At 44.1% G+C, this 27602-nt stretch overlaps 1 protein-coding gene across 2 annotated transcripts in view; it reads right to left on the reverse strand.

Annotated features, from left to right (window-relative positions):
* Nucleotides 1-1611: 1611 nt before the first annotated feature.
* The window catches only part of FGFR3 (fibroblast growth factor receptor 3), a 49896-nt gene continuing 23905 nt past the window's right edge, over nucleotides 1612-27602 (reverse strand). Inside the window, exons 4-17 of one of the 2 annotated variants that reach the window (XM_090139776.1) lie at nucleotides 26111-26280; nucleotides 21270-21393; nucleotides 20580-20770; nucleotides 15355-15499; nucleotides 12546-12733; nucleotides 11556-11701; nucleotides 11343-11464; nucleotides 9978-10088; nucleotides 9358-9548; nucleotides 7731-7853; nucleotides 6135-6205; nucleotides 4781-4918; nucleotides 3241-3346; nucleotides 1612-3162 (exon numbers count right to left, since the gene is read on the reverse strand). In XM_090139776.1, coding sequence (XP_089995902.1) covers nucleotides 2998-3162; nucleotides 3241-3346; nucleotides 4781-4918; nucleotides 6135-6205; nucleotides 7731-7853; nucleotides 9358-9548; nucleotides 9978-10088; nucleotides 11343-11464; nucleotides 11556-11701; nucleotides 12546-12733; nucleotides 15355-15499; nucleotides 20580-20770; nucleotides 21270-21393; nucleotides 26111-26280 — 1991 coding nt within the window. In that variant the 3' untranslated portion in view covers nucleotides 1612-2997. Of the gene's footprint in view, nucleotides 3163-3240; nucleotides 3347-4780; nucleotides 4919-6134; nucleotides 6206-7730; nucleotides 7854-9357; nucleotides 9549-9977; nucleotides 10089-11342; nucleotides 11465-11555; nucleotides 11705-12545; nucleotides 12734-15354; nucleotides 15500-20579; nucleotides 20771-21269; nucleotides 21394-26110; nucleotides 26281-27602 lie in introns of both variants that reach the window. The other variant, XM_031588274.2, reaches the window with a different exon arrangement.

Genomic DNA, 27602 nt, shown 5'->3' on the forward strand with positions numbered 1-27602 from the left:
TCTGAATAAACACAGGTTTCATTAGCAAACCCTGCCCTTGTGCTAGGGCTACTTTTTCTACTTTTTTTTTTTTTCTTTACTTTTTTTCTCCAAAGGACCCTCACAACTGGGAATAAACCCCAGAATTTAACAACTTGTTTGTTTATTTATTTATTATTATTATTTTTTTGTAAAATTAAGTTTGCCATGTTAACAAAAGCAGAACAGTTTTATTTAGTGTTTGTCTCACACCTTTGACAGCTGCAGCTGTCAGGCACAGAAGTACATTATTAAAATAAAACTGAACAGAGTTGCTCGTTGAAAAATCACGCTATGCAAACCTGTGGATTGTAACATCAACAGTATAAAATGTAACAAAATTGGAATTTTAATTTTTTTAAGCTTTTAAAGATAATAGTCCAGGCTATAAAACTATATAAGCATTGAATAAGAAATGTTAAGTCAACAAGTCTACAACAGATACATCTTGTAAAAACTCAATAAATTATATATATATTTATAATATCTAGTAACATTTGAAATCATGCACAGTTTTGTACATTTTCTTTTTTCAGTACACGAAACACAATGCTTCGAGTACTTGGAATGTACACAATTAGCAGACATTTGTAAGAAAATACCAAAAAATTCTTTTTTTTTTTTTAATCCCAACAAAACAAAATTCTATAGAAATCTACCTTCTCAAACTTCCATTGAAATAACCTTAAACTATAAATTATTTATTTTAGGATAAGGATTTTGTGGCTCTAAGAAGGAAAAAAAAAAAAAGAAAAAAAATTAAAAATGAGATGCTGCCATCCTGCTATTCTGAAGCTTTGATATGTAATATGCACCAGAGAAAAATGTAAAGGAGGGATTCAGGATGAAATTCTCCTTGCCTCTTTGTGATAGCAGATGAAGTCTTCTGGACAAAAAAAAAAAGGAACAAACAACAACAAAATAGCCCTACCCCAAACCTCCCCCCTTGTCAGCTTGAGCCACGTGAAGGTTCTTTTTTCACTGCTGTCTGACATTTAGGAACAAAAAAAGCACAGCATTTCAAAAACAGAAAACTAGGCATTACTGGCATTTTTCAATGTGTTAAATGCAAAAGAAATATGCAGTCGTTGCATCTCCCCTGCAAACAATGTCACTCCTCTTGCTATTTTGCCCATACGGTGTTTCTTAAACCCAAAATACAACGTTACTGGCACAGGGGGAAAAAAAATTAATGCGCGTCATCCAAAGTCAACACGTTGCTTTGCTGCGTGCTACTTATTGACTGGACCACAAAGAATACCTTCATTCGAAAATAGAAAAATAAACACCCACGCCCCCGTAATGCACAGTGGTTAAAGTGATGGAAGAAATCTTGGCCCTCTTTTTTCTGAAATACGTAAAAACCATCTCTCTGCTATTTGTTTGGTTTTAACCACTGGTGATGTATTGAAAAATAAACTTACCTTTGCTCACTGCAATCCAGGATAAACTAATATTTTTTTAATGAATACATTATATATATATATATAAAACATTAAATGTAATTTGTTAAAGGACTGTACATCTATACATTCTTTCAATATTTCCCATAAACACAAAAGAAAAACTTGATTGATATATTTTTTCTCCATTTTTAATAAGTTAAAAAAAAAAAAAACACCCTTAAACTTGGTGAAATTTAAAGTTTACAGTAACGCTACGCTATTTAAACCAAAGAACAGATATGTTAATGTCTATAAATAACTTTACAAATATACATGTTAACGTACAATTTTTAAAACAAAACTGTGAAGATATAAAACAAACACAACTCTTCTCTTTCACCCAGATCAGTATATCCTAGATTGCAATGCTCATATTTTGAGACTCTCTCTCAGTACTGCTTTATGTTGAATTAGTATTATACATTCTTTTTTTTTTCTTTTCCCCTATATATTTATTTATATATATACAGGATATATTTATAGATATATACACAGATTCTCTGGAATAAACCTTTTTGATATAAGTTAAAGGCTCTTGCCTACAGGTACCCGTAACTTCTTTCTCCAAGTCACTGCGTGTAGATGGAGCCAAACCGCTGGTGCCAAGGGCTGGAGGAGCTTCTCCCCTACAACTTGCCCTTTGTAAGCAAAAGTATGCAAACCCCCGTCTCCAAAAAGCAGGATTTTCTCCAGATCAGCTCTTCCTGTAGGTTGGGACACAGCTCAAGATGCCACATGGGTGTGCAATCCCTACGGGACATGGCCAGTGGCCAGGCGGTGCTCTCCTCCTATAGGATGACTTGACTGTCTTTTTTTTTTTTTAATTTTTAATTCTTCCTCCATCTTGATTTGCGTATTATTTATTTTTCTTCTTCTGAAAAAGATTCCTTCTACGTAGCTGGGAAATAAGGTCATGAAGCTATAAAAACGACGACAACAAAAATATAGATATTTCTATAAATATATGAATCCCTGCAGGCAACGTGGCTTTTCAGCTCCACCAAAAAGGTTCATGTACAGATTGCATAAGCAAAGAATTTCTACATTCTTTACATTTTTTTTTCATTAGCTTTTCTTTTTTTTTTTTTTAAAAAAAAAGGAAGATTTTTTTCCTCTTCTTCGTATTGTAGGCACAGATTGGCTACTCTGGCGCTCAGCAAGCGCAGGTGGGAGGGCAGTGCCCTCAGGTTTAACATTCTGCTTAGGAATAAAGAAAAAAAATTTAAAAAAAATCGTACAAAGATAGATCATCTTGGCAAGAGATGAGTTCCTTCAGGCCAAACAGTGCTTCTTGACTTTTTATACAGCAAACGGGGGGAAAAAAAAAGATCTGTTTTAATTTTTTTTTTTTTTTTTTTTTTTTTTTTTTTTTTTTTTTTTTTTTACCCTGAACAGCTCAACAACAAAAATCCTCTGGCATCACTGAGCAGTTTCATGGAAACATCCTTCACTATGGGTTTGTCTTCGGCGCTCTGCGCTTGCGCCAGGGTGGGCACACTGCCTGTCTGTCCATCCATCTGCCCGTGGGAGGCCGTCACGTGTGGATGACGCCATTACAGGGTGCATGCTTGGGCAGGCAGGGCTCATCAGGCAGCAGGTCATGTGCAAAAACCGAGTCGTCCCCTGAGGAGCAGGTGCTGTGGGTGTCCTGGCCAGCGGGCGAGTATTGCTCAAAGGGCACTGAGAGGTCCAGGTACTCCTGAAGGGGGACAGACCCGTTAGCGTGCTTGGAGACAAGCCACCCCTCCCTGTATTCCCACACCAACACCACACTCACATCAGTGGATGTCATGGTGAGGACTCTTTCCAGGTCTTCCACCAGCTGCTTGAAGGTGGGTCGCTGCGAGGGGACGGCGTGCCAGCACTCCCGCATGATCATGTACCTGCCAGGCATAGAATCACAGGGGTTGGAAGGGACCTCTGGAGATCATCAAGTCTAACTCCCCGCTAAAGTAGGTTCCCTACAGTAGGTTGAGCAGGAAAGCATCTGGGTGGTTATTGAAAAGCTTTAGAGAAGGAGATTCCATGACCTATCCATGATATCCATGGAATCCACAAATTCCATGACTGTCATCCCCACAGTAAAGTTCATGCTCATGTTTTCTATGGAACTTCCTGCGTTCCAGTTTGTGTCTATTACCCCCTGTGCTGTTGCTGGGCACCACCAAAAAGAGACTGGTCCCATCCATTTGACTCCTGAATTTTAGATACATATGAGATCCCTCTCAGCCTTCTCTTCTCCAGGCTTGAACAGCCTTGGATCTCTCAGCCTTTAATCATAAGAGAGATGCTTCAGGCCCTGAATCATTTTTGCAGCCCTTCGCTGGACTATTTTTAGAGTACCTCTTATCTGTTTTGAACTGGGAAGCCTAGAATTGCGCAAAGCACTCCAGATGTGGCCATACCAGCGCAGAGTAGAGGGGAAGGATCACCTCAGTTGACCTGCTAGTCATGCTCTTTTTAGTGTACCCTAGGCTACCGCTGGCTGTCTTGGCCACGAGGGCACACTGCTGGCTCATGGCCAACCTGCTGTCCACCAGAGCACCCAGGTCCTTCTCCATGTGGCCCCTCTCTAGCAGGTCATCTCCTAACCTGTACTGATGCATGCAGTCAGTCCTCCCCAGGTGCAAGACTCTACACTTGCTCTTGTTGAACCTTATCAGGTTCTTCTCTGCCCAACTCTCCAGCTTTTCCAGGAAGATGACAGGGAAGGTGGGCTGTCACCCATGGCAGTGCTCATCACTTACTGTGAGGCTCACCCCTAGAATTCTGTCTGCCTAAGAAAAAAGCTATGGGCAAGGGGAACCACATAGCCCAGCCCCCCTGCTGCCATGTCAGGAGCAGCAGGGAGGCAGCCCAGCGCTGAGGGGATGGCTGCAATTCCCCTCCAACACGGGTAGGCACAGCCTCCTCCACTCAGGCTGGCTTGAGGAGTCACTGGAGCTGAAGTAATGAGGAAGGAACTGAGTATAATTATGTCATTTTCTGGGATACAAAATGGGCTGTGGTCGTAACTCCGAAGACGGCATCCCTGAGGTGCGGGGCAAGGAGGATGTTAGACTGCAGCCTCACTTTGGGGACGGGAGGAGGGATTTGTGGAGCCCTCACCTCACGTGTGCATGTGATCTGAAAGCAGGACGAGGGCCTGCCCTAAGGATGAGATGCCAGATCTGCACACCAAATTGCCACCCAACGAATGAGGAAGAAACGTGATACCCCAACTGCCCAAAGCACGGCCTGGCCTTGGCCCTGGCAGTCTGTGGCCACAGAGGGAAGGGGGATGGGAAGAGGAGAAAGGGTCACCCCCCTCCACTCACAGGTCGTGGGTGCAGTTGGCGGGTTTATCCATCCGATGGCCTTCTTTCAAGAGTTTGAAGAGTTCTTCAACAGGAATTCCCGGGTATGGAGACCCTCCCAAAGTGAAGATCTCCCATAGTAGCACTCCAAAAGACCAGCTGGAAACCAAAGAAAGATCTTTAAAATTCAATGAGGTTTTTTTTTTTTTCCCTCCACATTCACCCCCCCATTCCCCCAATATCCCCTTCCCCCTGCTCTGCTTTATTTCTGTGCAGCCATGCATAGCTAACAAAGTCATCAATAGCATGACTAATTGCCTAGGCCATTTTTACTAGTTACTTGGAGATCTCTGCTGATCCAACTCAATAGCAAAGAAATCCCAGGCACCAAGTCTGAAATTGAAATGAGCATTTAATCAGATAGGTGACAGCCCATCTATTACCCCCAGCTCTTTGTTAGGTCTTCCACCAGCTCCACTGAATGGAACAAATCAAATTATTCATGCACAGCTTCACTGAATCGCAGGCTTGGAACCACAGGCCACTAATTGTGCAAGCTGATACCAAAACTTGCTTGTTACAACACTCATTTCACTGGCCAAGCTGAGAGAAAAATACCCCAACAAAAATCAGCAGAGCACTAATGTTACACACTCCACTCCTGCAGCTGTGCTCCGGTTAAAAGTCCTCTTTTCAAAAATATCTTCTGCCTTCTTCATTTTCTTTTTAAAAACAGGGATTATCTGTCTCTGTTTCAGGCATGCTCTCTCTCCCGTTTTCTAGCTTTGATTTATCTGTCATGCCCAATGCAGCATTACCTAAGCATGGAAACTATGATTTAAGATCAATAAAGCCAAAGTATGTGAAATTTACAGAAATAGAAATGATTCATTTGTCCAATTGCAAGTGGCAAGCCTTGGGGAACAGGCAGCCTGTCTGCTGAATTACTGTAAAAAAACCATTATTAACCAAATATTGAAATAAAGTGTGTGCATATTGAGCTACTTTGGTCCGTGTGAAGTTCAGATGCGATGAAAACTGCTGAAACTGCTTTCCCTTCGAGTCAGGAAAACGAAAGAGCAGTCTTTAAGAGAGCAGCCTACAGAATGAGTCTCCTCACCTATAAACCACACAAGAAATACCTGCCTGCCTTCCAGTAATTTTTCAACAGCTTACTAGAGATCCCTGGTTAAAAGCAACCAGATAACAGTAAAACAGAACCACGTGTGCAAAGCTGCAGCCTGGAATTGATTCATTTGCATTTTCATCCCCCGGTGTCCTGGACAGAGCTTGAGTTTAGCAGTACGTTTGTCTTTGGGATAGTGCTTATTTTGCTGTCACTTTATTATTATTTTCAAATGTGGATAATGCTTACACATCGCTCTGGTGAGTATAGACCCGGTCAAACAATGCTTCTGGAGCCATCCATTTCACAGGCAGCCGACCCTGTGATTAGGAAGACAATGGGAACATCCCATCAGCATATTCCCCCAGCCACAACGGCACCATCTGAATCTTCTTTTCTAATCCAGTTTGAAACATTTTCATTAACAGTCACATCTGTCTTCCCGGTCACTGCGCAAAGCAGTAGTGGCCACATATAAACAGATTACAGCATTTGATCCCTGGATCTTTGCTGACAATCTTTGTGGTAAGTGCTCTCTGCAGAGAACCGTACTTCCCTGCCAAGGCAGGTTTAACATATCAGAGCATCTAAATCTTAGCATGGGAACTACACCAATTGCTCACATATGCACCTAGCACTGAAGCAGAGCATGGCACAACACTTTTCATCTCTTTGATTGGAAGAAAACAATGTGATGCATAGCCCAAATCCTGCTTAGGCTGAACTACAGGGGGAACTTCCAAAAGTGTTCACCAGGGCCAGATCCTCCAAGAATCAAATCTTGATCCCACTGGAGTGAAAAAGAGCCCTGATCCCAGGTTTCCAGGGGACCATTCTGCATCAGGGTTATAAACATGCCTGTCCCATTCGAGAAAAGAGCCAACAAATACTAGTTTTACCAGCCCCGGGAGTCCAAGAAAGGAGTGCTGCTAGGCTGAGGTGTAATTTGGCTATGGGAGGTTTTTGTTCTTTCTTACCCTTCATTTCATTAGGATAGGCAGCTAGAGATGGGACATAAGCAGAGTGCACAAATGGGGTTACACTTTCAGCTACACACTGCAGTTCAAACAGGGGAAATCCATCTTAGCTGGAATAAAAATTCCCAATATTTTCTCAAAATCATGTTATGATATTGCAAGGGATTAGCATGGGCTGGTGGGCTTTGCAGAACTGCCTGAGCATTTAGACTCCTTGCAGTTATAAAGCTGTGGAGTGCTGGGAAGTGCTTCATGCTCTGCACTGTGGCAGTGATGGGGAGGGATGTATCATGGGCTGCTCTGAACTCACAGCTGCTGTAGGGCTGTGAACTATGACACTGGTCTTCTCTCCTGCTCTTCGATCCTAAACTCTACAGAAAATCTAAACTGCTTTGAGACCATCTCCTCACCCTTGGTAGTGGAGCCATGGAGCTGTTGTAAAAAGCAGAGAGAAATACGTGAAAGCCAGGTAGCTCCAGAAACACACAAAAAGGGGACATTTGTCTCAAAAGGATTCTGGAAGAGCCAGAGGTTGGCTCCTTGGGACCTTTATGAACAGCTGAGCAGTCAGCTAGAAAAGGCTCTCTTTGGTAAAAATCTTGGCTTCTCTTAACCTAGAGTCTATCTGACAGCAGTATCAATCTCTCAACCAGCTGCTAGCAACTGCAACATCCGTTAGGAAGAAAATGAATGGTGGGAGAATGACTGGGACCAGCCTGCCTATGGCTCTTCACCAGGTGGGCTACAGCAGATTTCCTTCCCCTAAGACCCTCTGGAAAGGGAGATGTGGAGTGAGGGCCACTTCCTGCAGGGATAGCAGTTCCTTGTGAGAAAGAAAGCTGCATGTGCATGGCAGTTCAGTACTTACATTGGTGGTTTTCTTGTAATAGTCGATGTTGTGAACGTCTCTAGCAAGGCCAAAATCAGCTATTTTCATCACATTGTCCTCAGTGACTAACACATTCCTGGCTGCCAAGTCACGATGAATGCACTGTGAAAGGTGAGCAAGTCAATAAATAAGGGCTTGTTAGCTGCTTGAGCCTGGATCTAACAGCAATGTGTGGTTTATGAGCTGCCGTTTCATTGACTCTCAAGCTCATAAAGCTGTGAGTACTGCTTAATTCCTGGCTCTCTGTGTCACCGCCTCATCATGCATGCTCAGTGGGAGCCACCTCTTAGCAACACCTCATCAGAAGCCTCAGCACTGACACGGCCATGCAGCATTTCTCTCCAAAAGGGATGCAGGGGTAAGAAATCAAATCTTCCTCTTCTGTAGACGCCTATACTAATACTAATTTGTCTCTAATGCATTTGCTCCACAAAGAGGAGTGCTGGTTGATATTTGGAGTGAAAATCCTCAAATTAATTAAAATATCCCCAATTTACCCAAAATACATCATAGTCATTAGCTGAGAAAAAAGTTAAAGTAGCCAACATTGTGCAGAAAGCGCTTTAAGCCACTGCGAACCACCACTATGAACTGCAGTCATATGCCAACAAAGCACTCCCCAGGGAGCATCCTGGGCACAGATGTGCCAAATCCACTGCCATCTCTGCTTGCTATGAGCCTACACATGCTGGCTGCAACCACAAACACGTATGCAGCAAAAGGGATGTTGGCTTCCTCTTGGGTGTCCTTTATCTTTAGCAATCTCACAAGGGAGTTGGGGGGGGGGGGGAAGTCGGGGCATATGGAACTCCTGACACTAAAGTAATGCTTCCCAAAGTGAAAGCTCACAACTCTGCATGATGTTCACCCAAACCACTGCTGGCTGAGTCCCGACCTGAAAATAAATTAATTCTACAAGTGGCAGATGCTTAATTGCTGAGGGCAGGCACCAAGGTCTGGGCTGTTTGTGTTTTTTGTTAGCATTTTGGAGATGCTAAAGGGTCTGCAGGTGACAGCAAGACTGGTTCAGCCGCATGTCTCATGGATGGAACCTGCACATAGGAACAGGTTACTACAGCTTAAGCCTTTCGCAAAAAAATTTAAGATCCTTTGTAATGAAAAATCTGGCCTCCAAAGGGAGAAGCCTGAGGATGTCCTGCACACACACAGCACTGCTTCTCTTTGAACACATGGGTCTCCTCTCAAGGGCTTTTGAGCCTGGAGAAGACTCTGAGGAGATTTCAACTGCAGTCTTTCAGTATTTAAAGGAAACTTGCAAGCAGGACTGACTTTTTACATGGGTAGATAATGATAGGGCAAGGGGGAATGGTTTTAAACTAAAAGAAGGGAGATTGAGGTTAGATGTTAGAAAGAAATTCTTTACTCAGAGGGCGGTGAGACCCTGGCACAGGCTGCCCAGAGATCTATAGATGCCCCATCCCTAGAGTGCTCAAGGTCAGGTTAGGTGGGCAGCCTGATCTAGTGGGAGGCAATCAGCCCACAGCAGGAGGTTGGAACTGGGTAGGCTTTCAGTTCCCTTCCAACCCAAACCATTCTGTGATTCTATGACCAATGTTTTTATCAAAACTGAGCTTTCTCAACTCACTTTCTGTGATGCCAAGTACTCCATGCCCCGGGCCACCTGGTAGGCGCAGGAAACCAGGTCTTTAAATGTCAACTGCTCCTCGGGCAGCTTGCAGGTGTCGAAGGAATAGTCCATGCCAGGTGGGCGACGTGCCCTGAGGTATTCCCGCAAGTTCCCCTTCGATGCGTATTCAACCAACACGTAGAGTGGTCCTGCAAGCAAGAGCACCATCAGCAGCTAGAAGAGACATAGGCTCAGGCTGAACTCTAAATCTCATCTTTTGGGTAAATTTGGACAGTCAGCCAGCAATTAAATAATCACAAAACTCCAGGACGTAATTGTAAACTTATGAGAAAAGGAGAAAGACACAGAGGTGGACCTCGGGGAAAGGTGCAACTCGAGCCAAACCACATCAGAAACAGGCAGGAGCTATTTGGTCATCAGCAGTGCCCAGACAAGTTCCACACAGTTGATTTGCAAGCAAGCCAGAGGAAGGAGGAAAAGTTTCTCAGCACCGATCAAATACAGTGGTTTGGTCCTATCCAGGGCAAGAATAGCTCCAGAAAGCCATGCAGGAGACTAAGACCAATGCTGTGGATGCAGGAATGTGAAACAGCTCCTTGAGCCCTGACAGCACATACCGTCCTGCGTACAGGCACCAAGGAGGTTAATAATGTTTTTGTGCTTCCCAATCATTTTCATCATTTCCATCTCAGAGACCAGGTCTGAAAGATCCTTGTCTGTGGCATCATCTGCAGAGAGCAAGAGAGGAACAAAATGAATGTTTTGTTAAGCATTTAATACAATTGTGGCATAGACATGCAGAGACTGATGGGGAACGAATATGCAAAACGTGTCACTCTTTGTATTCTATTTTGGGAAGAAGTCTCAAATTAGGAACAAAAACTACTATCAAAAAAAAAGTTCAAAAAGAAAAACAGAATAAAGAGAAATGAGATATGAGAAAAATGCTCATATGTAAATCAAGAATACTGGTCATCTTCTGTTTCATCCTGACAGATATTAAAGAAAAAAAACCAGTTTGGGTATTTGGCATAATTTTCTTGCATTGTATCCCCTGTACAGCAAGGGGTTGGAACGAGAAGGTCCCTTCCAATCTAAGCCATTCTATGATTCTATGACTGTTTCCTCCCTTATGTCCAGGGGCTTAAAGTTAAGGTTGCAGGAAGGTCAGAGCTGGGATGGGGGACAGTGTAAAGAATGTATTTTTCTGCATGGAAAACTGTACATTTTCTACAGAAGTAGAAAAATGGGTGGAAATCTCCTCAAATGAATGCTTTGATGTGAAGAGATGGAAATGTTCCTGCTTCCAAAAACAACTTTAGAACGGACTGAAAGAAATCTAAAGATTTTTTTTCTGATAAGAAATGTTTTTGTGTAAAAAATGCCACGCTATGTAACCTCAGACCTGGGCTACATGTTGCCAGAGTGTCTGCCCTGCCTGTTCCTGCTGAACTCCTGGAACTCCTGGTCATTTTGTCTAGGCATGAAGAACAAGGACTCCTATGGAGGTGTCCCGTGCATTCCCCATTTTGGGCTCCCTTCCAGCTCTCACTTTTGGATTGAGGTTATTCAATGAGAGGGCAGAAGGAGTTTGCAGCTGAATTTCTGTAAGCTCCAGCTGAGCGTATTGCATAAGCTGTTGCTGCAATAGCCAGTTTTGGTTATGGAGGGAGAAAAGAGCAGACTGGTTCCTGGAAATGGCTAGAAGTGAAGGTGCTTTCCCTCCTTCTCTGTGATCATATTACCCCTTGGCAAAGAACTGAGTTAATTCCCATTCCCTTCTCTTGATGGGATTTACGCCTTTACATCCTCTCCAAGGAGACAGCCCTCACCCCGAGGCTACGTGGGTGAAGTGGAAAAGTGGCTCTTGGCTCTTCTTGCTTTCTTCTACTGGATCTGTTTGTACAAAGGACTTAAAAGACAGGGGAAGAGAGGAAACCTGAGCACAATATGATGCTCCCCCCTCCACAGATTCCCCATACCTTTTAGCATCTTGACAGCCACCGTGATGGCCTTGTTTGGCTTGTCTTTATCAATCCCAATTGCTTCTGCCATCACCACTTGGCCAAAACAGCCCTCACCAAGCGGCTTCCCCAGGGTCAGGCTGGAGGGAGGAACAAGCAGGTGTGTTAGCAAGTGCTGGGAAGGTGACACCCCCAGGAAGCATGGGGACCCTGCTGGTGGGTTTGACTGACCGAGTGCGTGCCAATTCCCACTTGGGATCTGGAGGAAGTTCCAGCTCAGAGACGTTGGCCAGCATCGGCCCATCGCTGGAGGAGAGACGAGTGATCCGGACCAGGGGTGTGTTGGAATTCATGGAAGAGTTGGACTCCAACGACACCTGCTTGGGTAGAGCAAATTAAGTGTTATTGCCAACTGTATCCCAAGCACGTGAGAATGTGCTCAAGATGTTGGGTTTTGAAGTAGCTCTGTACACTGACGCCTTTCTGGTAATTTCTACATGGGCACTGCCCCCCACCCTTGCAAAATTTTGCTGACCTAGGCAAACATGGTCAGATTCTTCATTGGTGGAAAGCAGAGACAGGTCAGCCAGGGCTCTCCTGCAAGGAAGACTCTTGGCAGCTGTGTAATAATGAATTAATTTGTTCTGTCTGCTTCCAAACACATGTCTGGGTGTGCATGACAGGCTATGGGATGACTTCTCTTCTGGCATGGCAAGTGGCCACCACATGCCTGAAGTCAAAGCTGGGACATCTGTATACTTCCCTATGTGGTTTTACACAGTGCTTTTTGCTCCAGCCCCTTTGTAATTACATGTGGCAGAGCATCTCTAGCTGCATGGAAGTAGAGGAACCTCTATGAGAAATGGTTTCCAGTTTGCTAATGACCTCAGTGAAAACAGCCTCTTGCTCCCCAAATTACACCTCTATCAGCATCAAACCGTTCCCTCGCAAGATCAGCTTTCTGTGCCATCCACAAGTGCACTGTGAGCAATGGGAGCTGCTCATGAATCTGAAGCAGCTGCCACCAGGTACTGCTCCACTGAAATGGAAACAAATGAATAAAAGGGCAATAAACTCCTACACTGCAGCCAACTTATGTTGCTCTTGGACAATGCCCTTCTGGTAGAGTTTCTCACCTATAAAGAAAATGGCAAGGGGAAAAAAAAAAAAAAAGGAATGAACATAGGGGGGAATAGGAATCTTGTATCTACTTTCTGTTACCTGTCTCTTGAGTGGAAATTTGGAGACTTTCTGTACAGTGGTGGTGTTCATGGCTTTTTTGTTTGGCATTTTCATCCTGCAGATAATCACAATGACCAGCACCAGGATGAAGAGGACTAAGCCAGTGCCATAGCTGAGAATGCCAGCATACACTGAGCCTGAATCATCCATTTCCATCAGCTCCTCTGCTGCAGGGCGACAAGAGACAGCGGTCAGGTGGGGCCAGCACTGCCTGTCCATAACCACACACACACAGCACAAAGAATGTGGGGAGGACCTGCTTATCCACACAAACGTTCTGACTAACTCCAGTGGGGTGACCCTCCTAGGCCAGTGGTTTTCCACATGCAGCTGCAGCAAAAATATTATTTTGCCTTTCCCTGGGACGCTTTTACTGTCTTTTGACATAATGCTGTAGAGCCTTCAGCCCACAGGTTGAAAACCACTGCTCTAGACTGAAGGCACCTTCATGTGTCTGTCCCTCTGAACCACATCTTGCTTCCTCCACACATCCAAACCATGTTACGGGGTGCTTTGGATGTGCAAGGATTGCAGGATGGGGGTTTGCTACCCTTTGCTGATCTGGCACCTCTGGTGAGCGCATCTGGACCTCACATGATGATCTCCATCAGATCAGTGCCTGCTCTGAAGGACCAAAGGGCTCAAAGGGCACCCAGGAGTAAACACCACAAAAGGAAAAAGTCTCACAGCAGATATCTATGTCATTATTTTGTGAAAATTCAGTTCTGTTGGAGGGTATGGCTTGGAGAGGTGACTGAGCCAGGAGGGTGATGGCCCATGAGCCCATCAGCAGTGGCTGGTCACCTTCCACCAATGTATTTTTGGGACCAGCAAGGCTCAGCTGCAATTCTCAACTGTTCCCTTCAGGACAGGCACTTTGCTCACTTCAGGACAGAAGAAGGGCCACGATGGAACCAGTTTTCTGTCCCCTAAAGGTAGATCAGCATCAGAGGAACAGTCAGCAATGGAAAACTTTACAATGAAGTCATGCCAGCCTGATTAGCTTGCTAATGTCTCATTTAAATCCATGCTTTGCAGTCAGTGGGAGCTTTTCCACCTGCAGCAGCAGGCTCCAAATCAGGTCTTTGATGTCCAAGATGCACATGGAGAAACAGCCATGGGTGACCATGGGGGCTGCACCAGCACAGGTGTGCCCATGTGCCAGATGGCAACCTCTTCCTATGGGAAAGGGCTCCCGGACCTCTTGGGATCACAGCATCTCTGCTCCATTTCCTCCCTTAGAGAGCGCAGAGGTTCAAAGCAGAGGTTTCCCCAGGAGGGCTGGATTCTGCTCCTCCTTTGCTGTGGAAGGCAGTGCTTTGGAGCCTGCTGCTGCACAGATGGCTGTCCTTTTCCATGGCTGACTTCGTTGTAAAGTTCAGCTGATTTTCTTCTTTCCCATTTTAATTTGCTTGAATAGGTGGCATGGGTTCATACATTTTAAAAGCAATCTAATGGTTGAATGAGACAGGTTGAGCAGATTCTTAAATAACAGAGATATTAGTGCTCTAACCAAATTAAGTGATTTCTCATCCAGTGGATGGCAGAAGCAGAACCAGGATCAGATTAGCTATTTTAAAGCTGGCAAATGAACAGAGAAAAGACCAGCAGATCCTACCTGCAGAGGGTCAGGCATGAGACCCAGAAGAAGTATTTAAGACCAAATCACCCACACAGACAAAGCGAAGACTAGAGATGCCAAAGTTCCTCATTGTTAAACACACCTCAATATAGATGTTTTTTTGAGTTAGACACAAATGTGGTTTACAACTGGGTAAGCCAATCTGGGTGCCTTTTCAGTAAAGAACATACTTCAGGGCTGTTGCTGCAGCCTTTGCAAGGCATAGCACTCACTTAGCTTCCACGTGGAAGCACTGCTGGTGCTTTCCTGGGCTGCCCCCATAGCTAGAGGTAGATCCTGCAGGTGAAGGCACAGCCTTGAACCCCTTCTGAAGGCAGACCAGTCCTGTTGCATATTCTGTGCTGACTTCATTGTCAGTGAGAGCTTTGCACATGAATGGATCACAAAACTGAGGTCACTCGGGCCTCAGATTTCAAGTCTACAACAGCTTTCATCATTTTCAGCTGTGGCATTTGGTGCACTAGAAGCCTGAGCTCCTGAGCTCTGACCATGGATGACTTCTTTGATGGACCTTCTGTTTAAGATCAATGTCTGGGCCTGCTTGTCCATGAAGCAGAAATAATGCTAAAGGAGGGGATAGGTGCACTCATACCAACCATCTATGCATCTGATTTTAGGTTGAGATATGAGGTTGAACAGAAAGGTTTCTCCATAAATTGATCCACTGTATGTGCAGGTTTTAGATGCCCTGGACCGTCTGATGAGGAGTTTTCTTCTCCCACTGAGTACACTGGCAGCACATGAAGCCAAAATGTCTATTCTGGTATCTAATGACAGCCTCCAAATGCAGAGGCTGTGAGCACCTCTGGGTTATCACCATCTAAGAAGATATACACCATTCTATATCATTATTCCAGTAAGAATTTAAACCCTGGGATGAAATGACTGGACTAGATGATCTTATGGTTGGACTAGATGATTTTATTGCTCTTTTCCAACCATAATGACTCTATGATTGTATGAAATGCAAAATCTGTCAGCTGTGAGTATGCAACAGGGGTCTTCTGCTGTGCCAATTTGCCACTGGCACAGCAAATCACAGACAGGGTCCTCCTTGGGTAACATGTCTGCAGGAACCTGGCATCTCTAAAGCAAATGTCAGAGCACCCTGGAGAGGGAAGGAGAGGCCAGCACAGAAGGAAATACCTGGTAGCACCGTCAGCCAAGCAGAGTGATGTGAGAACCCAATAGAATTCCCTGCGAGACAAGTATATTCCCCAGCATCCTCAAAAGTAACATTTCGCAAGTACAGAATCTCTAGCTCCTTATCCGTTGTGTTAACACCTGCTGTCTAAGGGGAAAAAAAACACACACATATAGAAAGAAGGAAAACAAGAGAATAAGCCACATTCCCAGCAAGTGTGAGGACACCACAGGCAAATTTCAAAAGCAGATTAAAGTGTTTTTTGTTGTTGTTTTTCTATTGGCCGATCTTCCACATATATTCATTCATTCCCCTCTGCAACCTGCAGTCAAAAGCAAAAAAGTTCCCTTCACCAGGTTCTTACTCTGTCCCACTAAAGAAGCATGCAAGCAAAAGCATCCAAATGAAAAACTGCCCCCACAATATGACTGACTTTGGTTAGTAGGTGAGTACAGGGTAGGAGAGAGAGAAAGTGATGGGGAAAGATGGAAGGGAACGAGACAGGCGGGGAGAGATGGTGGGGAAAGACTCAAGTGCTGATCAGATGAACACACAGACATTGAGTTCATTTAAGAATACTGCATCATCCCTTTTTTTTTGTTTGTTTGTTTTTTGTTTCTTTGGTTTTTTTAAAGAATGATGTTCAGAACGAGCATTTCAAACCCATCATCCACCTTCTGATACAGCAGTATCACTGATCACAAGGTGTCAAACACCCCAGGGATGCAACAGCTGGAGTCAAACTAGAGAGTTCAGCACACTGTGCTGCTCTCCATTTAATGTGTTTGCTTGTACAAGCCAATATATGACTTATTTCCCAATTACTTCTCCAAGGGACAGAAGACAGTCCACAATGACTGTATCAGTTTTGGATGCAAAACCTTGCAACAGCTTGGTTTTCCAGAGTGCTGAACGTCACAGGTCATTAGCATGCAGTTCTGTTATCAGCACTCAATTGAAAGGAAGGGAAAGGAATAAAAGCATGAAGGATTGATAGCAAAATTTGACAGTCATTTTATTGTGGGAATTTTTCCATGGCAATTGCTGTATAGGCGTTACATTCTTGTAAAAAAAAAATAGCAAGAAAATAAGATAAAGCCATTCATCGTCAGTTGACAGGGTGTAATACAAAATGAATAGTAATTTTAATCACTAGCTTCTTAAAATGTTATAGCTCATTCTTGCAGTTGCCAGGGCCTTGGGACAGAGTCTGTGGTTTACCTGGTTTTGGTTTGCGAATGTGGAGCCAAAATGGCTTTTCGGCTATGCCTACGAAATTGTTGGCTCTACACAGATATTCTCCTTCATCTTGTTCTGTCACATTGAACAGATTTAGGTTAGCATCGGCTTCAGCGTTTTTACTGATCCAAGACTGCAGGAATAGACAGAAACCTGAACTTCAGTAAACCAAACAATACCTCAATCGAACCTACATTAGCTAGGATTGACTGTTCAAGCCTATTTTCCTCCTGGCTGTAGCAACATCCCCACATCACCCTGTGATGAACAACCTACCCAGGACCTGGGCAAAGAAGAGAATTCCCCAAATCACACACAGGTCACCCTCCTGCCCTTCGCTGGTGTTCCTGCTGCTGGAACATGCCATTTCTTCCCAAAACAGAACAGTTTCCCACCTCTCCATCTGACAATAAAGACCCTACAGCAATTCCTTAATAACTCTGCAGACAGGAGCACCAGAGAAAGGGCTTAAGCAGAGATTTGTGTTTGCAACTCTGCTCGGCAAATACTGTTTCAATTATCAGATTCCAAAATAGAATTTGGAAACAAAATATAAGCAGTGGCGGTCTGAAACTCGCTGCTGACTTTGCCTTTCAGAAATTAGCTGTAATTTTTTCCACTGCTTATAGGAGCCTCTTCTTTACTAAATAAAGTGGCGCACATAAATCAAACAAGCTTTCGGACTGTTAAGCAGGGTTTTACTTCTCTTCTTCCACGCTGCCACAACTGCACATCAGTTTGTTCCTAAACAATTGTTTGTATTTTGCTTGAAAATAAACAACTATTTTGGGTGGCCTCAGTAGTAGCTTGGGGAAACTCTAGAAAAGTATCAGCTTCAGTCCTGGAAATGAAAATACACCAACTGCATTCCTCAGTTTTGTTCTTATGTTCTCCAGCCCCACCTCAGTGATTTCCATTTTCAGGGCCTGATCCTGTGTGTGGCTCTCAGCCCATTAAAATCAATGGGGCTGACATATCTCATAGGTTATTGGAAGCCAAACCCAGAGGTGGCATCAATATGGAGCCATTGTGTCTATGCCTGATGGCAAACACTACTGGATTTGACCTGATCTCATCTCTGAGACTCACATGCTGCAAGGTCTGCCTGTCCTGACCAATTGGGAAATGTGCCTGCCTGCTGTTGCTGCCTTGTTTATAATTAAACCAGGCATGTTTCAGTGCAGAACGTGCAATTTAGCCTTTGACAAAGCCTGGGCACCGTGCTGCCAGCCTCCCCCTGAAATTGGAATGAGTTTAGCATTCTGCAAAGAACAAGGGCTTGCCTTTGATCACAAATGAGCCCTGGCTTTCAGGAACTGGCGCAGGTGATGGCTTGGTTTTGTTGAGCTGTTTGAAAAATGGGTTGAAAGTACAGCATTCAATTTATCCATCTGGTCTAGGGTGGGTTTTGTCCTCGATTTAGATTTATGGGGAAATTTCACGTGCTGGGCACCTCTCCTTGCTTTGATGGAGACTGAGATGTTCCTCCTATACAAACTGCCCCTTAGCAGCTCCTGTAAATCTCCCAAAAGCAGGAGGGAAGGGCAGGCTGATAAAAAAGCCTTATCTCTGCAGGCACCATGCTGCTGGGAGTGGGGGGCCCTTTCTCAAGAGCTGCGGTCAGAAGGACCACTACCAGGACCCTGCAGCAAGGCCAGGATCACGGAATTGTAGAATGGCTAAGGCTGGAGGAGACCTTAAAGATCATCCAGCTCCAACCTCCTGCTCTGGGCTGGCTGCCCTCACTGCATCAGGCTGCCCAGGGCCCATTCAACCTGGCCTTGAGCACCTCCAGGGATGGGGCACCCACAGCACTCTGGGCAGCCTGTGCCAGGGCCTCACCACCCTCTGAGTAAAGAATTTCTTCCTAACATCTAACCTAAATCTCCCCTCTTTTTGTTTAAGGCCATTAAAGAGGATCCTGCCTGAAAGCAAAAGCACTGCATGACATAAGGTCAACAAGTCCATGCAGCCAAAGGACAGGCCTGAAGATGACAGCAAGATCATCTTTTGTTTTGAAAAAAAATAAGCAGATACACCCAAAAAACCCAGAAAAGAATCCCCGCAAAGCTGGGCCTGCTACAGCTCTGTGGAGGCCCAGGACTGGCACACAAAAGATGCATCCCAAAATGGAAATGCTCCGTGCCCCAGTGCTGATGCCAGCATTAACACAATTCAAAGCATTCCTGATTAACCAGAAGTAGTAAATAGACGTGTGCTGGTCCTATTCAGCAAAAATAAAACCAAACAAAACTTCTGCTTTTAAACGCCTGCCCGTGCTCCCCTTCGAGGAATGCGTCCACAGAAGAGGAGGTATTTGGCAATTCTAATTACCTAGCCACCCCGGTGCCGCTCCAACGTAATTTTAAAACGCTATTTATATGGACTATTTATATGTTCTTTGCCACAGCAAAATGGGAGCCTGTGCTTGTGACACAAGGCACTGTTCGCAGCGGCTCTGCGAACTTCCAAAAGGTACCACTTTATCCCATGGGGACCACACACAGAGCTCGGAGACTATGCAAGATGGCATGTGACACAGGCAGCTATTCAGAGCTTGCTGCTAGGCTGTGAAACCAGGGGGAAATTCAAATATGCATAATTCAAACACATTTGGAGACACAGACAGAAAATAAAAAGTTTTATCAACTCGCGAGAAGCGCCTGCTGCCAATCCTGAAGAGCTGTCTCCAGCCATTTCTTCCAACCGATCTGTTATTTCAATCTGTGTAATTATTTCCAGGGTCTCTGGCTTTTATTATCATGCATCTGGCTGAGTTACAGTTTTGTAGATGCTGTCTGATAAGTTTGTTTTTAAAAAAAAAAAAAAACAACAAAACTTCGTACAAAGAGAAAGAAGGATGTGTGCAGCAGGATGTGCACAGGAGATGTCCATGAGGACAGCCTCAGCTTTAAGCTGCAAGGACAGAATCTGTTTCCAGAGGCAGAAAAACTGGATTTGGCACTGTTCTAATATACACAAGCACAGGATGCCTTCAATTATCAAACAAAAAGAGGAGGAGGGGGGCTTAGAAGTCCAATGTTTTTTTCCCTACTTCTATATCTGCACTGGCTCAGGAGAAACCAGACTTTCTGGCTTTGTTCTGCCTGCAACCTGGAAACTCCCTTTCTAGAAAGCATTTGCAATGTGGAGTTTTACTAAGTGAGTTTTTGCTCAATAAAATACAGGCTTTCCTGAGCATGGGTAACAGCATGGCTCACAAATGTTCATGGCTGGAACAAGGCTCTGGTGGTTCTCAGGTGCTGGGAGCTGAGCATTATTTAGTACATGTGCGCTGCAGCGTACTTGGAAAAGGAAAGAATGTGTTTTACTTGGGAGCCTTTCGTTTTAATAAGCCCTGAAAATACCTCCATTGAAGCAGTAAAAAAGGGTTATTTTTCCAATTTTAGGTCAAATACAATCTGACAGCTTCCCTTTTATAATGCTGCATTTCTCACAGTTGCCTCAGCCCTTGCAACCACTTTGCTTATCTATGCCACTACAGTAGTTGTGTTATCTCTGGCAAACAGAAGAGTCTGGAACGTTGATGTTAGGACATTTTTGCTGTTCCCCCTCCAAAAGCAGAGTATTCCACTGCACAGGCTTAAAGAAAAGAACAATCCCAACAATGATCCTTGGCTTATTCTCATTATTTTTTCTCACAGACATGAAACAATCATATAAAATGAAACCCGGAGCTCACAAAAATCTGATTTAAATAATAAACACCCTTCTAGGAACTGTGGTATTGAGCATATTCTGTCGAAGGTTTCTGGTTCTCACTGCACTGCTAGTCTACACCTTATTTATGAACATATCTATAAATTTTTATGGATGGCAAGAACCTTTACTCAGTGCTAATGTCTTTTGCCACAAGACAGTGGGCTTCTCTTAGAAGTAACCCCACAATGTAGCTGGTCTCTCTAACACTGAGACCAAGGCAGAGAAAGGGATGCCCTGAGAGTAAATAGAAGGAGCGAGCACCAACCTTCAGCACTGTGACGTAGGGTGTCCCATCAGGTCCATACTTGCTGCCGTTGACTTCCACATGTTTCAGCCACTGGATATGAGGTTGGGCATCACTGTAGACCTTGCAGTGAAATTCCACATTGCTCCCAACCACAACGGTCTGATTGGCAGGGAGTCCTGCTTGCAGGATTGGTCGGTGGGGTGACCGTTCTGAAAAATGTAGAAGAGGAATACGTGAATTCACCCATCCCATTCTCCTTCCAGCAAGGACTCCTCTCTGCATCCTTCAGTGCTCATGATGGAAAGAGACAACACTGCTCAGTGGTAGCAGCTCACAGTGATCTTGCAGGAGTTGTTCCAGATGAGGAAATCTCCTCGCTTTTCAGCAGAAAGGGTGCAGACTGGGAGTGTCATCTCAGGTATCCTGCCCACCTCACCAGCCAGTGCTCCTCAAACCAAACAAGGAGGAACCACAGAGAAGAGAACAGAAATCTCAGCCCTGCTCACACCTTTCCTTCTCTGGTCCCTCTCGAGGCCTGCTACATTATTCATCACACTCTGAAACTGAATTGCTGGTCAAAAGGAGGCTTCCTCTTGGCTCCAGTTATTTGGGAAAGAAACCAGGCTCCTGCTTCCTGCATCCTACCATACATACACCTGTTCAGCATCTCCACAGATCAGCTGCCAAGGGAAAACAATGAAATCTCACCTAAAACATCAAGCTGGTACGTGTGCCTAATATTGCCATATTTGTTCTCCACAACACAGGTGTAGTTTCCTCGATCTGACGGCACAACGCTCTCCATCACCAAGCTCCACTGCTGGTGTCGCAACTGGAAGAAGAAGTGAAACCATCAATTCCATGGTCAAGTGTTATCATCACCAGACCTACCACTCAGTGAGCAATCAGTGAACTTCTGCATTCTTGACCAGCATGAATGGACCCCAGAGCCGGCCTGAACATCACCATTTCAAGGATCATTGAAAGCTTACTTTGAAAAGAAATTAAGATGAGCATAAACAGCCCCATGCAATGTAACACACTGAGATTACAATGGGGGCCTATAGATGCTTTCACAATATTAACAGCAATGAAACCTGCTGACTGCTGCACTGGATGTGGCACCTCCATTAGAATAATGAGTTTAGAAGACAACCGTTGAGACAGCCCTGAAGTGAATCACAGAATTATAGCATCATAGAATGGCCTAGGTTGAAATGGACCATAACAATAATCTAGTTTCAATGTGCTCGTCCCCTGTGCCAGACCACTCAGGTCCAGAGACTCCATCAGCACTAAACACTGCATTCTTGTCTGCAGAATCTTACCAATTTCTACATAACTCATAAAGATAACTAAGAACAATAAAGCTCATAATTCTCACCCTCACATATTTTGAATGTCTATGCTATGGGGACGCATGACCATTTCAGAACAGAAATGGTCGACTACAACTGAGTTAGCCCCCAACATTTTCTGTCAAGAACTGAGTAGAAAATATGCTCAGCCTCATGTCTGATCAGTCCTTCTCATTCTGACTATGCCTTCATTCTAGTTGTTTTTACTGAATGTGATTTATGTCCAGAGTTACTGGCTGTTCAGCAGCAGGAAGGGAAAGCACAACCCATGTCTCAGTCCAACCCACTGCACTTCTCTCCTGGATAGAATGCTTGTTTCTAACAAGTTCAGAGGAAATAATGGCTATGGAAAGTAAATCTTGAATTAATACAGAAAGCAACCAACATAAACAAAATGACTTCAAGATGCACAGCATCTAGAAGCTCTCCAAATCTCTGAGTATTCATTTGACGCCTTCTGCCACTCTGATCAGGACATTTAACTTCAGTAAACACTGTGAAGGTGACTCCAAGCACACAGAAGCCAGAGATTACAATAATGGTGAGCTTTAGAATGTCAAAGGCTCATGGAAAAAACAAGGATGTAACTGCTCCTGCAGTTTCCTTGCTGCAGCAGGTGAACTCAAATACGAAGCTATTTAACCTCTTTTGCCACATATAAATTGCATCCACATGCTTTCCTTTAAAGGGCCAAGTTGCAATTAAAGACAGAATTTTAGAAAGAGAAGATTTAGAGTCATATGACCTAACAGTTTAAACAGCTGGTTTAGCAAAAAGCCATTCTGACGAAGCCCTATGCTTTGTACACCTCTACGTTCCTGGAATAGCAGTGCTGAGAATCCTACTTTTCAGATGAGTGAATATAAGATTTCTTTCCATTTCAGCATTGGTCAGGCTGGATGGGGTTCTGAGCAACATGATCTAACTGTAGATGTCCCTGTTCATTGCAGGGGAGTTGGACTGGAGCTGACTTTCATGGGTTCCTTCCAACTCAAAAGGTTCTATGATTCTATATATGTAGCAGGAGGCCATGGCTATAATCTTCAGAGGAGCCATGGTTGTTGCAGATGTCTGACTGTACCCACTGTCCACCCAGAATGGCACATACAGAGCTCAATGCAGAACTAACATTTCACCTTTTGTAAAGCAACATCCCACCTGGTTCATCTCTAACAGCACTGCAATTACAGGGCAACAAGAGCTGTAAGAGCTGAACCCCAAGTTCACATCTGAACATAATATCTGAACTATCAAGAAAGTTTGAATGCAAATTTGTGGCTGCTTAGTAGCTTATGGCCATACATGTTTGTCTCTTAGATGTATCTAAAGACTTTTTTTAATCCACTCTTCAGCACTGCATTTGCCTATGGAACCCCAAGGAACTACTCCAAGGAACTGGGACTCCAGACACCTGGCTAACTCCCTAGTCTAAAATGTATTATAGAATCAGGTCCCAATTAGGTCTTTTACTTAGCATGTCTTGTATTTACTTTCAAGGAACCTCTTATCACTGGGTTTGTGACAGGGACTTTGGACTCTGAACAAAGATCTGAACCTGGGGGCACAAACTCTGGGAGAAAACTCTTCTAGAAGCAACAGCACTTCTTAAAGGTCTAGATGCAATGGATAATAAAAAGGGATGTTCCCAACTTAGGATGCTTACTGTACTTGATAAAACACTAGACACATGACATGATTTAGTGCAGCTATTAATCAAGTTGGTGAGATACTAGAAACCCTTCTGGTTTATTTGGTGCTGTCATTCTTGGCTTCTTGTGAAACAAACATTTGCAGACGCACTTGGAAACTCAGTGAGTGTTTGCCAGACTGGTATGCAAGTCAGTGTGATGGTCTGGGGAAGGGATAATCTCCTACCTCCCCTCCCCCTGGATCTTTCCTTCTAGGGTCATTTAACACACACAGGCTTACAATATTAGGGATTCCAACAAGGATTTAATCATTAATGCTCTTTGGGAAATTTCATATGATAAGTCATATGAATTTCTTTCCTGTATCAGTTAAGGATGAACTGTAAGAAGCCCAGTTTAACCCAGGTTTCATGTTTTCAACACTTGCCCTTCTCTCTTACAGAATTCACAGAGGGCTCTGACAATCACACGGGATCTAAATGCCATTTGCAAGAGGTAGAAGTGGAACAGTAGTCAACTTTCAACTACTGGCCTCAGACCTTTCACAATCAATGTTTAAATTCTCCCGCATGTTGAGAACAAATGAAAAAATTCCCAGCCCAAAGATTTCTGGGTTAAGACCAGATCTTGACATGAAGCTAGCCAACCAAACTCTGCCAGATCTGGATATTGCCCATTGTTTTCAAGCTGCCTAATCCTGTTATGAAGCTAAGCTGTAACAGGGAATTTAAATCTTAAATACATGAGATACTGAGCAGGTTTTCAACTTCTTCTTCTGGTTCAAATCTCAGCTGATATCTATCAGTATATTTATATTGGATGAGATTTGCATCAGACTACTTACAGCTAACCGTGGCTCAAGAGCAAAAGCAAGCAAATATGAGAAGGAAAATTACAGAGAGAGAAAGATGTCTTTATATCATGAGAAGGACAAGGAACTATAACTAGACAGAAAGCTTAAACCAATCTTGCTGTAATTGGCCTGACATTGCCTTCAACAGCTCTTTAAGCTCTGGCTTGTTGCTGGAAGGTGTCCCTAGAGAAACAAAGCACAGCGATGCCAAAGACTCACTACCGTGTTGCAGAGGATGAAATGTGTCAATTTAAACTCAAGGATAGATTAAAACCACTGGGAAGTGGATAGGGGAATTGCTTTCAGCTTTACATTTTATTCTGCAAGCATAATTTAGTGCAGCTGATGTCACATAGTTTTGTAAAAAGCTGTTTAAGCAGCGCACGCAAGCCTGAAAACACTTCATGATGATCCTTACAGCATACAATGAGTAAAAGATGCTTGTGCTTCATAAATGTTTTCTGCTGTAAGACTGCTTACAGACAGAAGTTGTTTCCCCACATCTTCGCTCTCCTTAAATTTTTAGATCTAAAACCAAGCGTGCCCTGAGCCTCGTCCAGGCTGGAATGGGAACAGGGCTGAGGAGGGACCTTCAAAGGCTTTACTGAAACGACCACAATGGGCTCTTTCAGGAGTGGGCCTGAGCTAACAGGAAAGAAACAGTCCGAAAACGGTGGGGAGGGAATGCTTTTTCAAATCATTTTCTGGTTTCTGGAGCCCTGCACGCTCCGCATGCCGAGCCCCTTTCAGAGGGTTACAGATGTGGTAGGCATCAGCATAGAGCTATTTAAGGTACTGGTGAAGGTACCTTCTGAAAAATCCCCTTCTTTCCTCGGAACTAGCTCAGAGAAATGCCAGGGCTGGCGGAGTGCAAGCTGAAAATAATTGCCCTGAGTCTGATACTGTTATATCCAGCTTTGCCAGCTGTACTCTTCCTAAATATGTCTTGATTGTGACCTTCAGGGGACAAAGAAACAACAGAAAGAATTGTAGCAGCTGATTTTCTAGTTAAAATCCTGTTATTTGTCATGTACAGTAGCAAAGAAACTTCTGGATAATTCAATCAATTGAGTGCACTGGGTTTTGGTGTGCACTCAAGCTAGAGTATTTTCCAGAACATTATGGTAGAAAGGAAAGAGGGAGAAAGAAGAAACCAAGTAGCAGATCGCTATTACTGCAGATACAGGGGGATCCTACACTTGATCAGGGATCAATGATTTATACTACAGGAATATGAGAACATGAATGACCACCAGCACAGCTGTCCAGTTCTTTGGTGAGGTCCTTCCCACACCTTCAACCATGGCACAGTCATTTCTCCTTGAAAACTGGGAGTAGTTACAGCTTGCTCATGCACAGTGTCCTGGGCTCATCTCCATAAAAAAGGATGGAAGCTTCTGAAGCTACTTTCTCACCACTGTCCACAATGCACCCAATACACTCATCCTTTTTTCAACTAATCCATGAATAGCCATGTAAACAAACTCAAAGGCAACTGGTCTTAAATCCCAATGGACAGCAGCCCTATCTAACATTTCCATGTTGAGTAGTTGCAAGGACTGCCAGAAACACCCCTTGTCCAGCACAGCTGCCATCACACTCTTCCATGTACCAATGTTCATCACAGCAAAACACCATTTCCTACAGTCTGCAGAAAACCTCTGAAAGAGACCCATATTGAGGCCTTACTTTGATGCCCCCGATCCTGTGCTCCCCCCTGAACTCTTTGCCATTCTTCAGCCAGTAGATGGTGGGAGTTGGGTTTCCACCTGCTGGACATCGGAAACGAACGGTGTTGGCGGCAGGAACTGCCAGCAGCTTCTTCTCCATCTTATCTGGCCGGGTCCAGAAGGGGACACCTGAGAAAAGAAGACAAGATGAGAAAGCCCATTTATGCAGTAGAGGATATCATCTGCTGAGCAGATGCAGATGCATTTGAGAGGCTTTGGCATGTGCAGAGTGACAGTTAAATTGCTACCTGCTGCAGTTAAGATAAATGACACAGAAATGCTTTCCAGCTAAATGACTCTTATATACGTAGACAGGGTGTTTGCATTTTAGGTTTGTGATGAAAGGTTCACGACCAGGTTCTTGTCTCTGTAATGCTGGTATAAATCTAGAGTATCTCCTTTTAAATCAACAGGGAGAGAGCTATCAGAGTGAGGATCTGGCCTTGGTGTGTAAAAAGATACAGATGTACCAGTGGGACAATAGTAGCCAAGAAGCATGAACAGCAGAAAGATGTTGGAACTGTAAAAAGAGAGAGTGAGAATGCAGAGAAAAAAAACTAGCTGAGTGCTTTGGAAAGTTTTGTTTCTTGGTGAGAACAAGCGTAGTGCAGCCTCCTTAAGGGAAGGAAAGGGAAAGAAGCCAGTGCCAAACTGGTTTATCACGTTTATGTTCAGAAAGTTCAAGTGATTTCAGTTTTAGAGATTCATGTTACCTTTGAACAGGGATAAGTTTTAAAATACCAGTGTTAGCATAAGATACTTTTATAATCTGCCTGAAGTACAGCAATGTTTCTTGGCACCGTTACAAACATTACATATTAACTCCAAATTAGGGCAGCAGCAGCAGCAAACTTATTACACAGGAAAGAAAGACAGAAAGAAAGAGAAAGCTTTAAAAACAAACTTTCATTTCTGCTTAAGGAAGCAGTGCAGAGCTGAGCTTGCTATGTTCCCCTGCCATGATGAGGCACCTTCAGCCAAGGCCAAAGGGAGATGGGCACACACAGTGTTTGCTTTGCAGAACAGCAATGAAACTCCACCTCAGAGAAGACCCCCTTCGTTACAGAAGTGTGCAAGGTCTTCTCTCTCATTTTAAGCTGCTCTGAGATGCACTCGAGCTCTTCACTTTCTCATGAGCTCCGCAGTGCAGTACACCCTGATGTGTTTGGCTCCATCCTGTATTGACTCCAGGTAAGCCCCTGCCCTCAACTAGACAAAAATGCATGATAAATACTGCTGTTACATCACTGCACTCTGCATTTCCAGCAATGAACAAGGATTAGGGATTTGGAAAGCCTCTGACAGACATGACTGAAAGAAGCAGACCTGACCAACAGCAGAGCCTGCTAGTGGATTCCACTCCTTGGATCACAGAATTGTTTGAGTTGGATGGGACCCTTAAAGATCACCCAGGCCAACTCCCCTGCAATGAACAGGGACACCAACAGCTA

The sequence above is a fragment of the Phasianus colchicus genome, chromosome 4, assembly GCF_987193195.1.
Source record: "Phasianus colchicus chromosome 4, bPhaCol1.hap1.1, whole genome shotgun sequence".
NCBI classification, from domain to species: Eukaryota; Metazoa; Chordata; class Aves; order Galliformes; family Phasianidae; genus Phasianus; species Phasianus colchicus.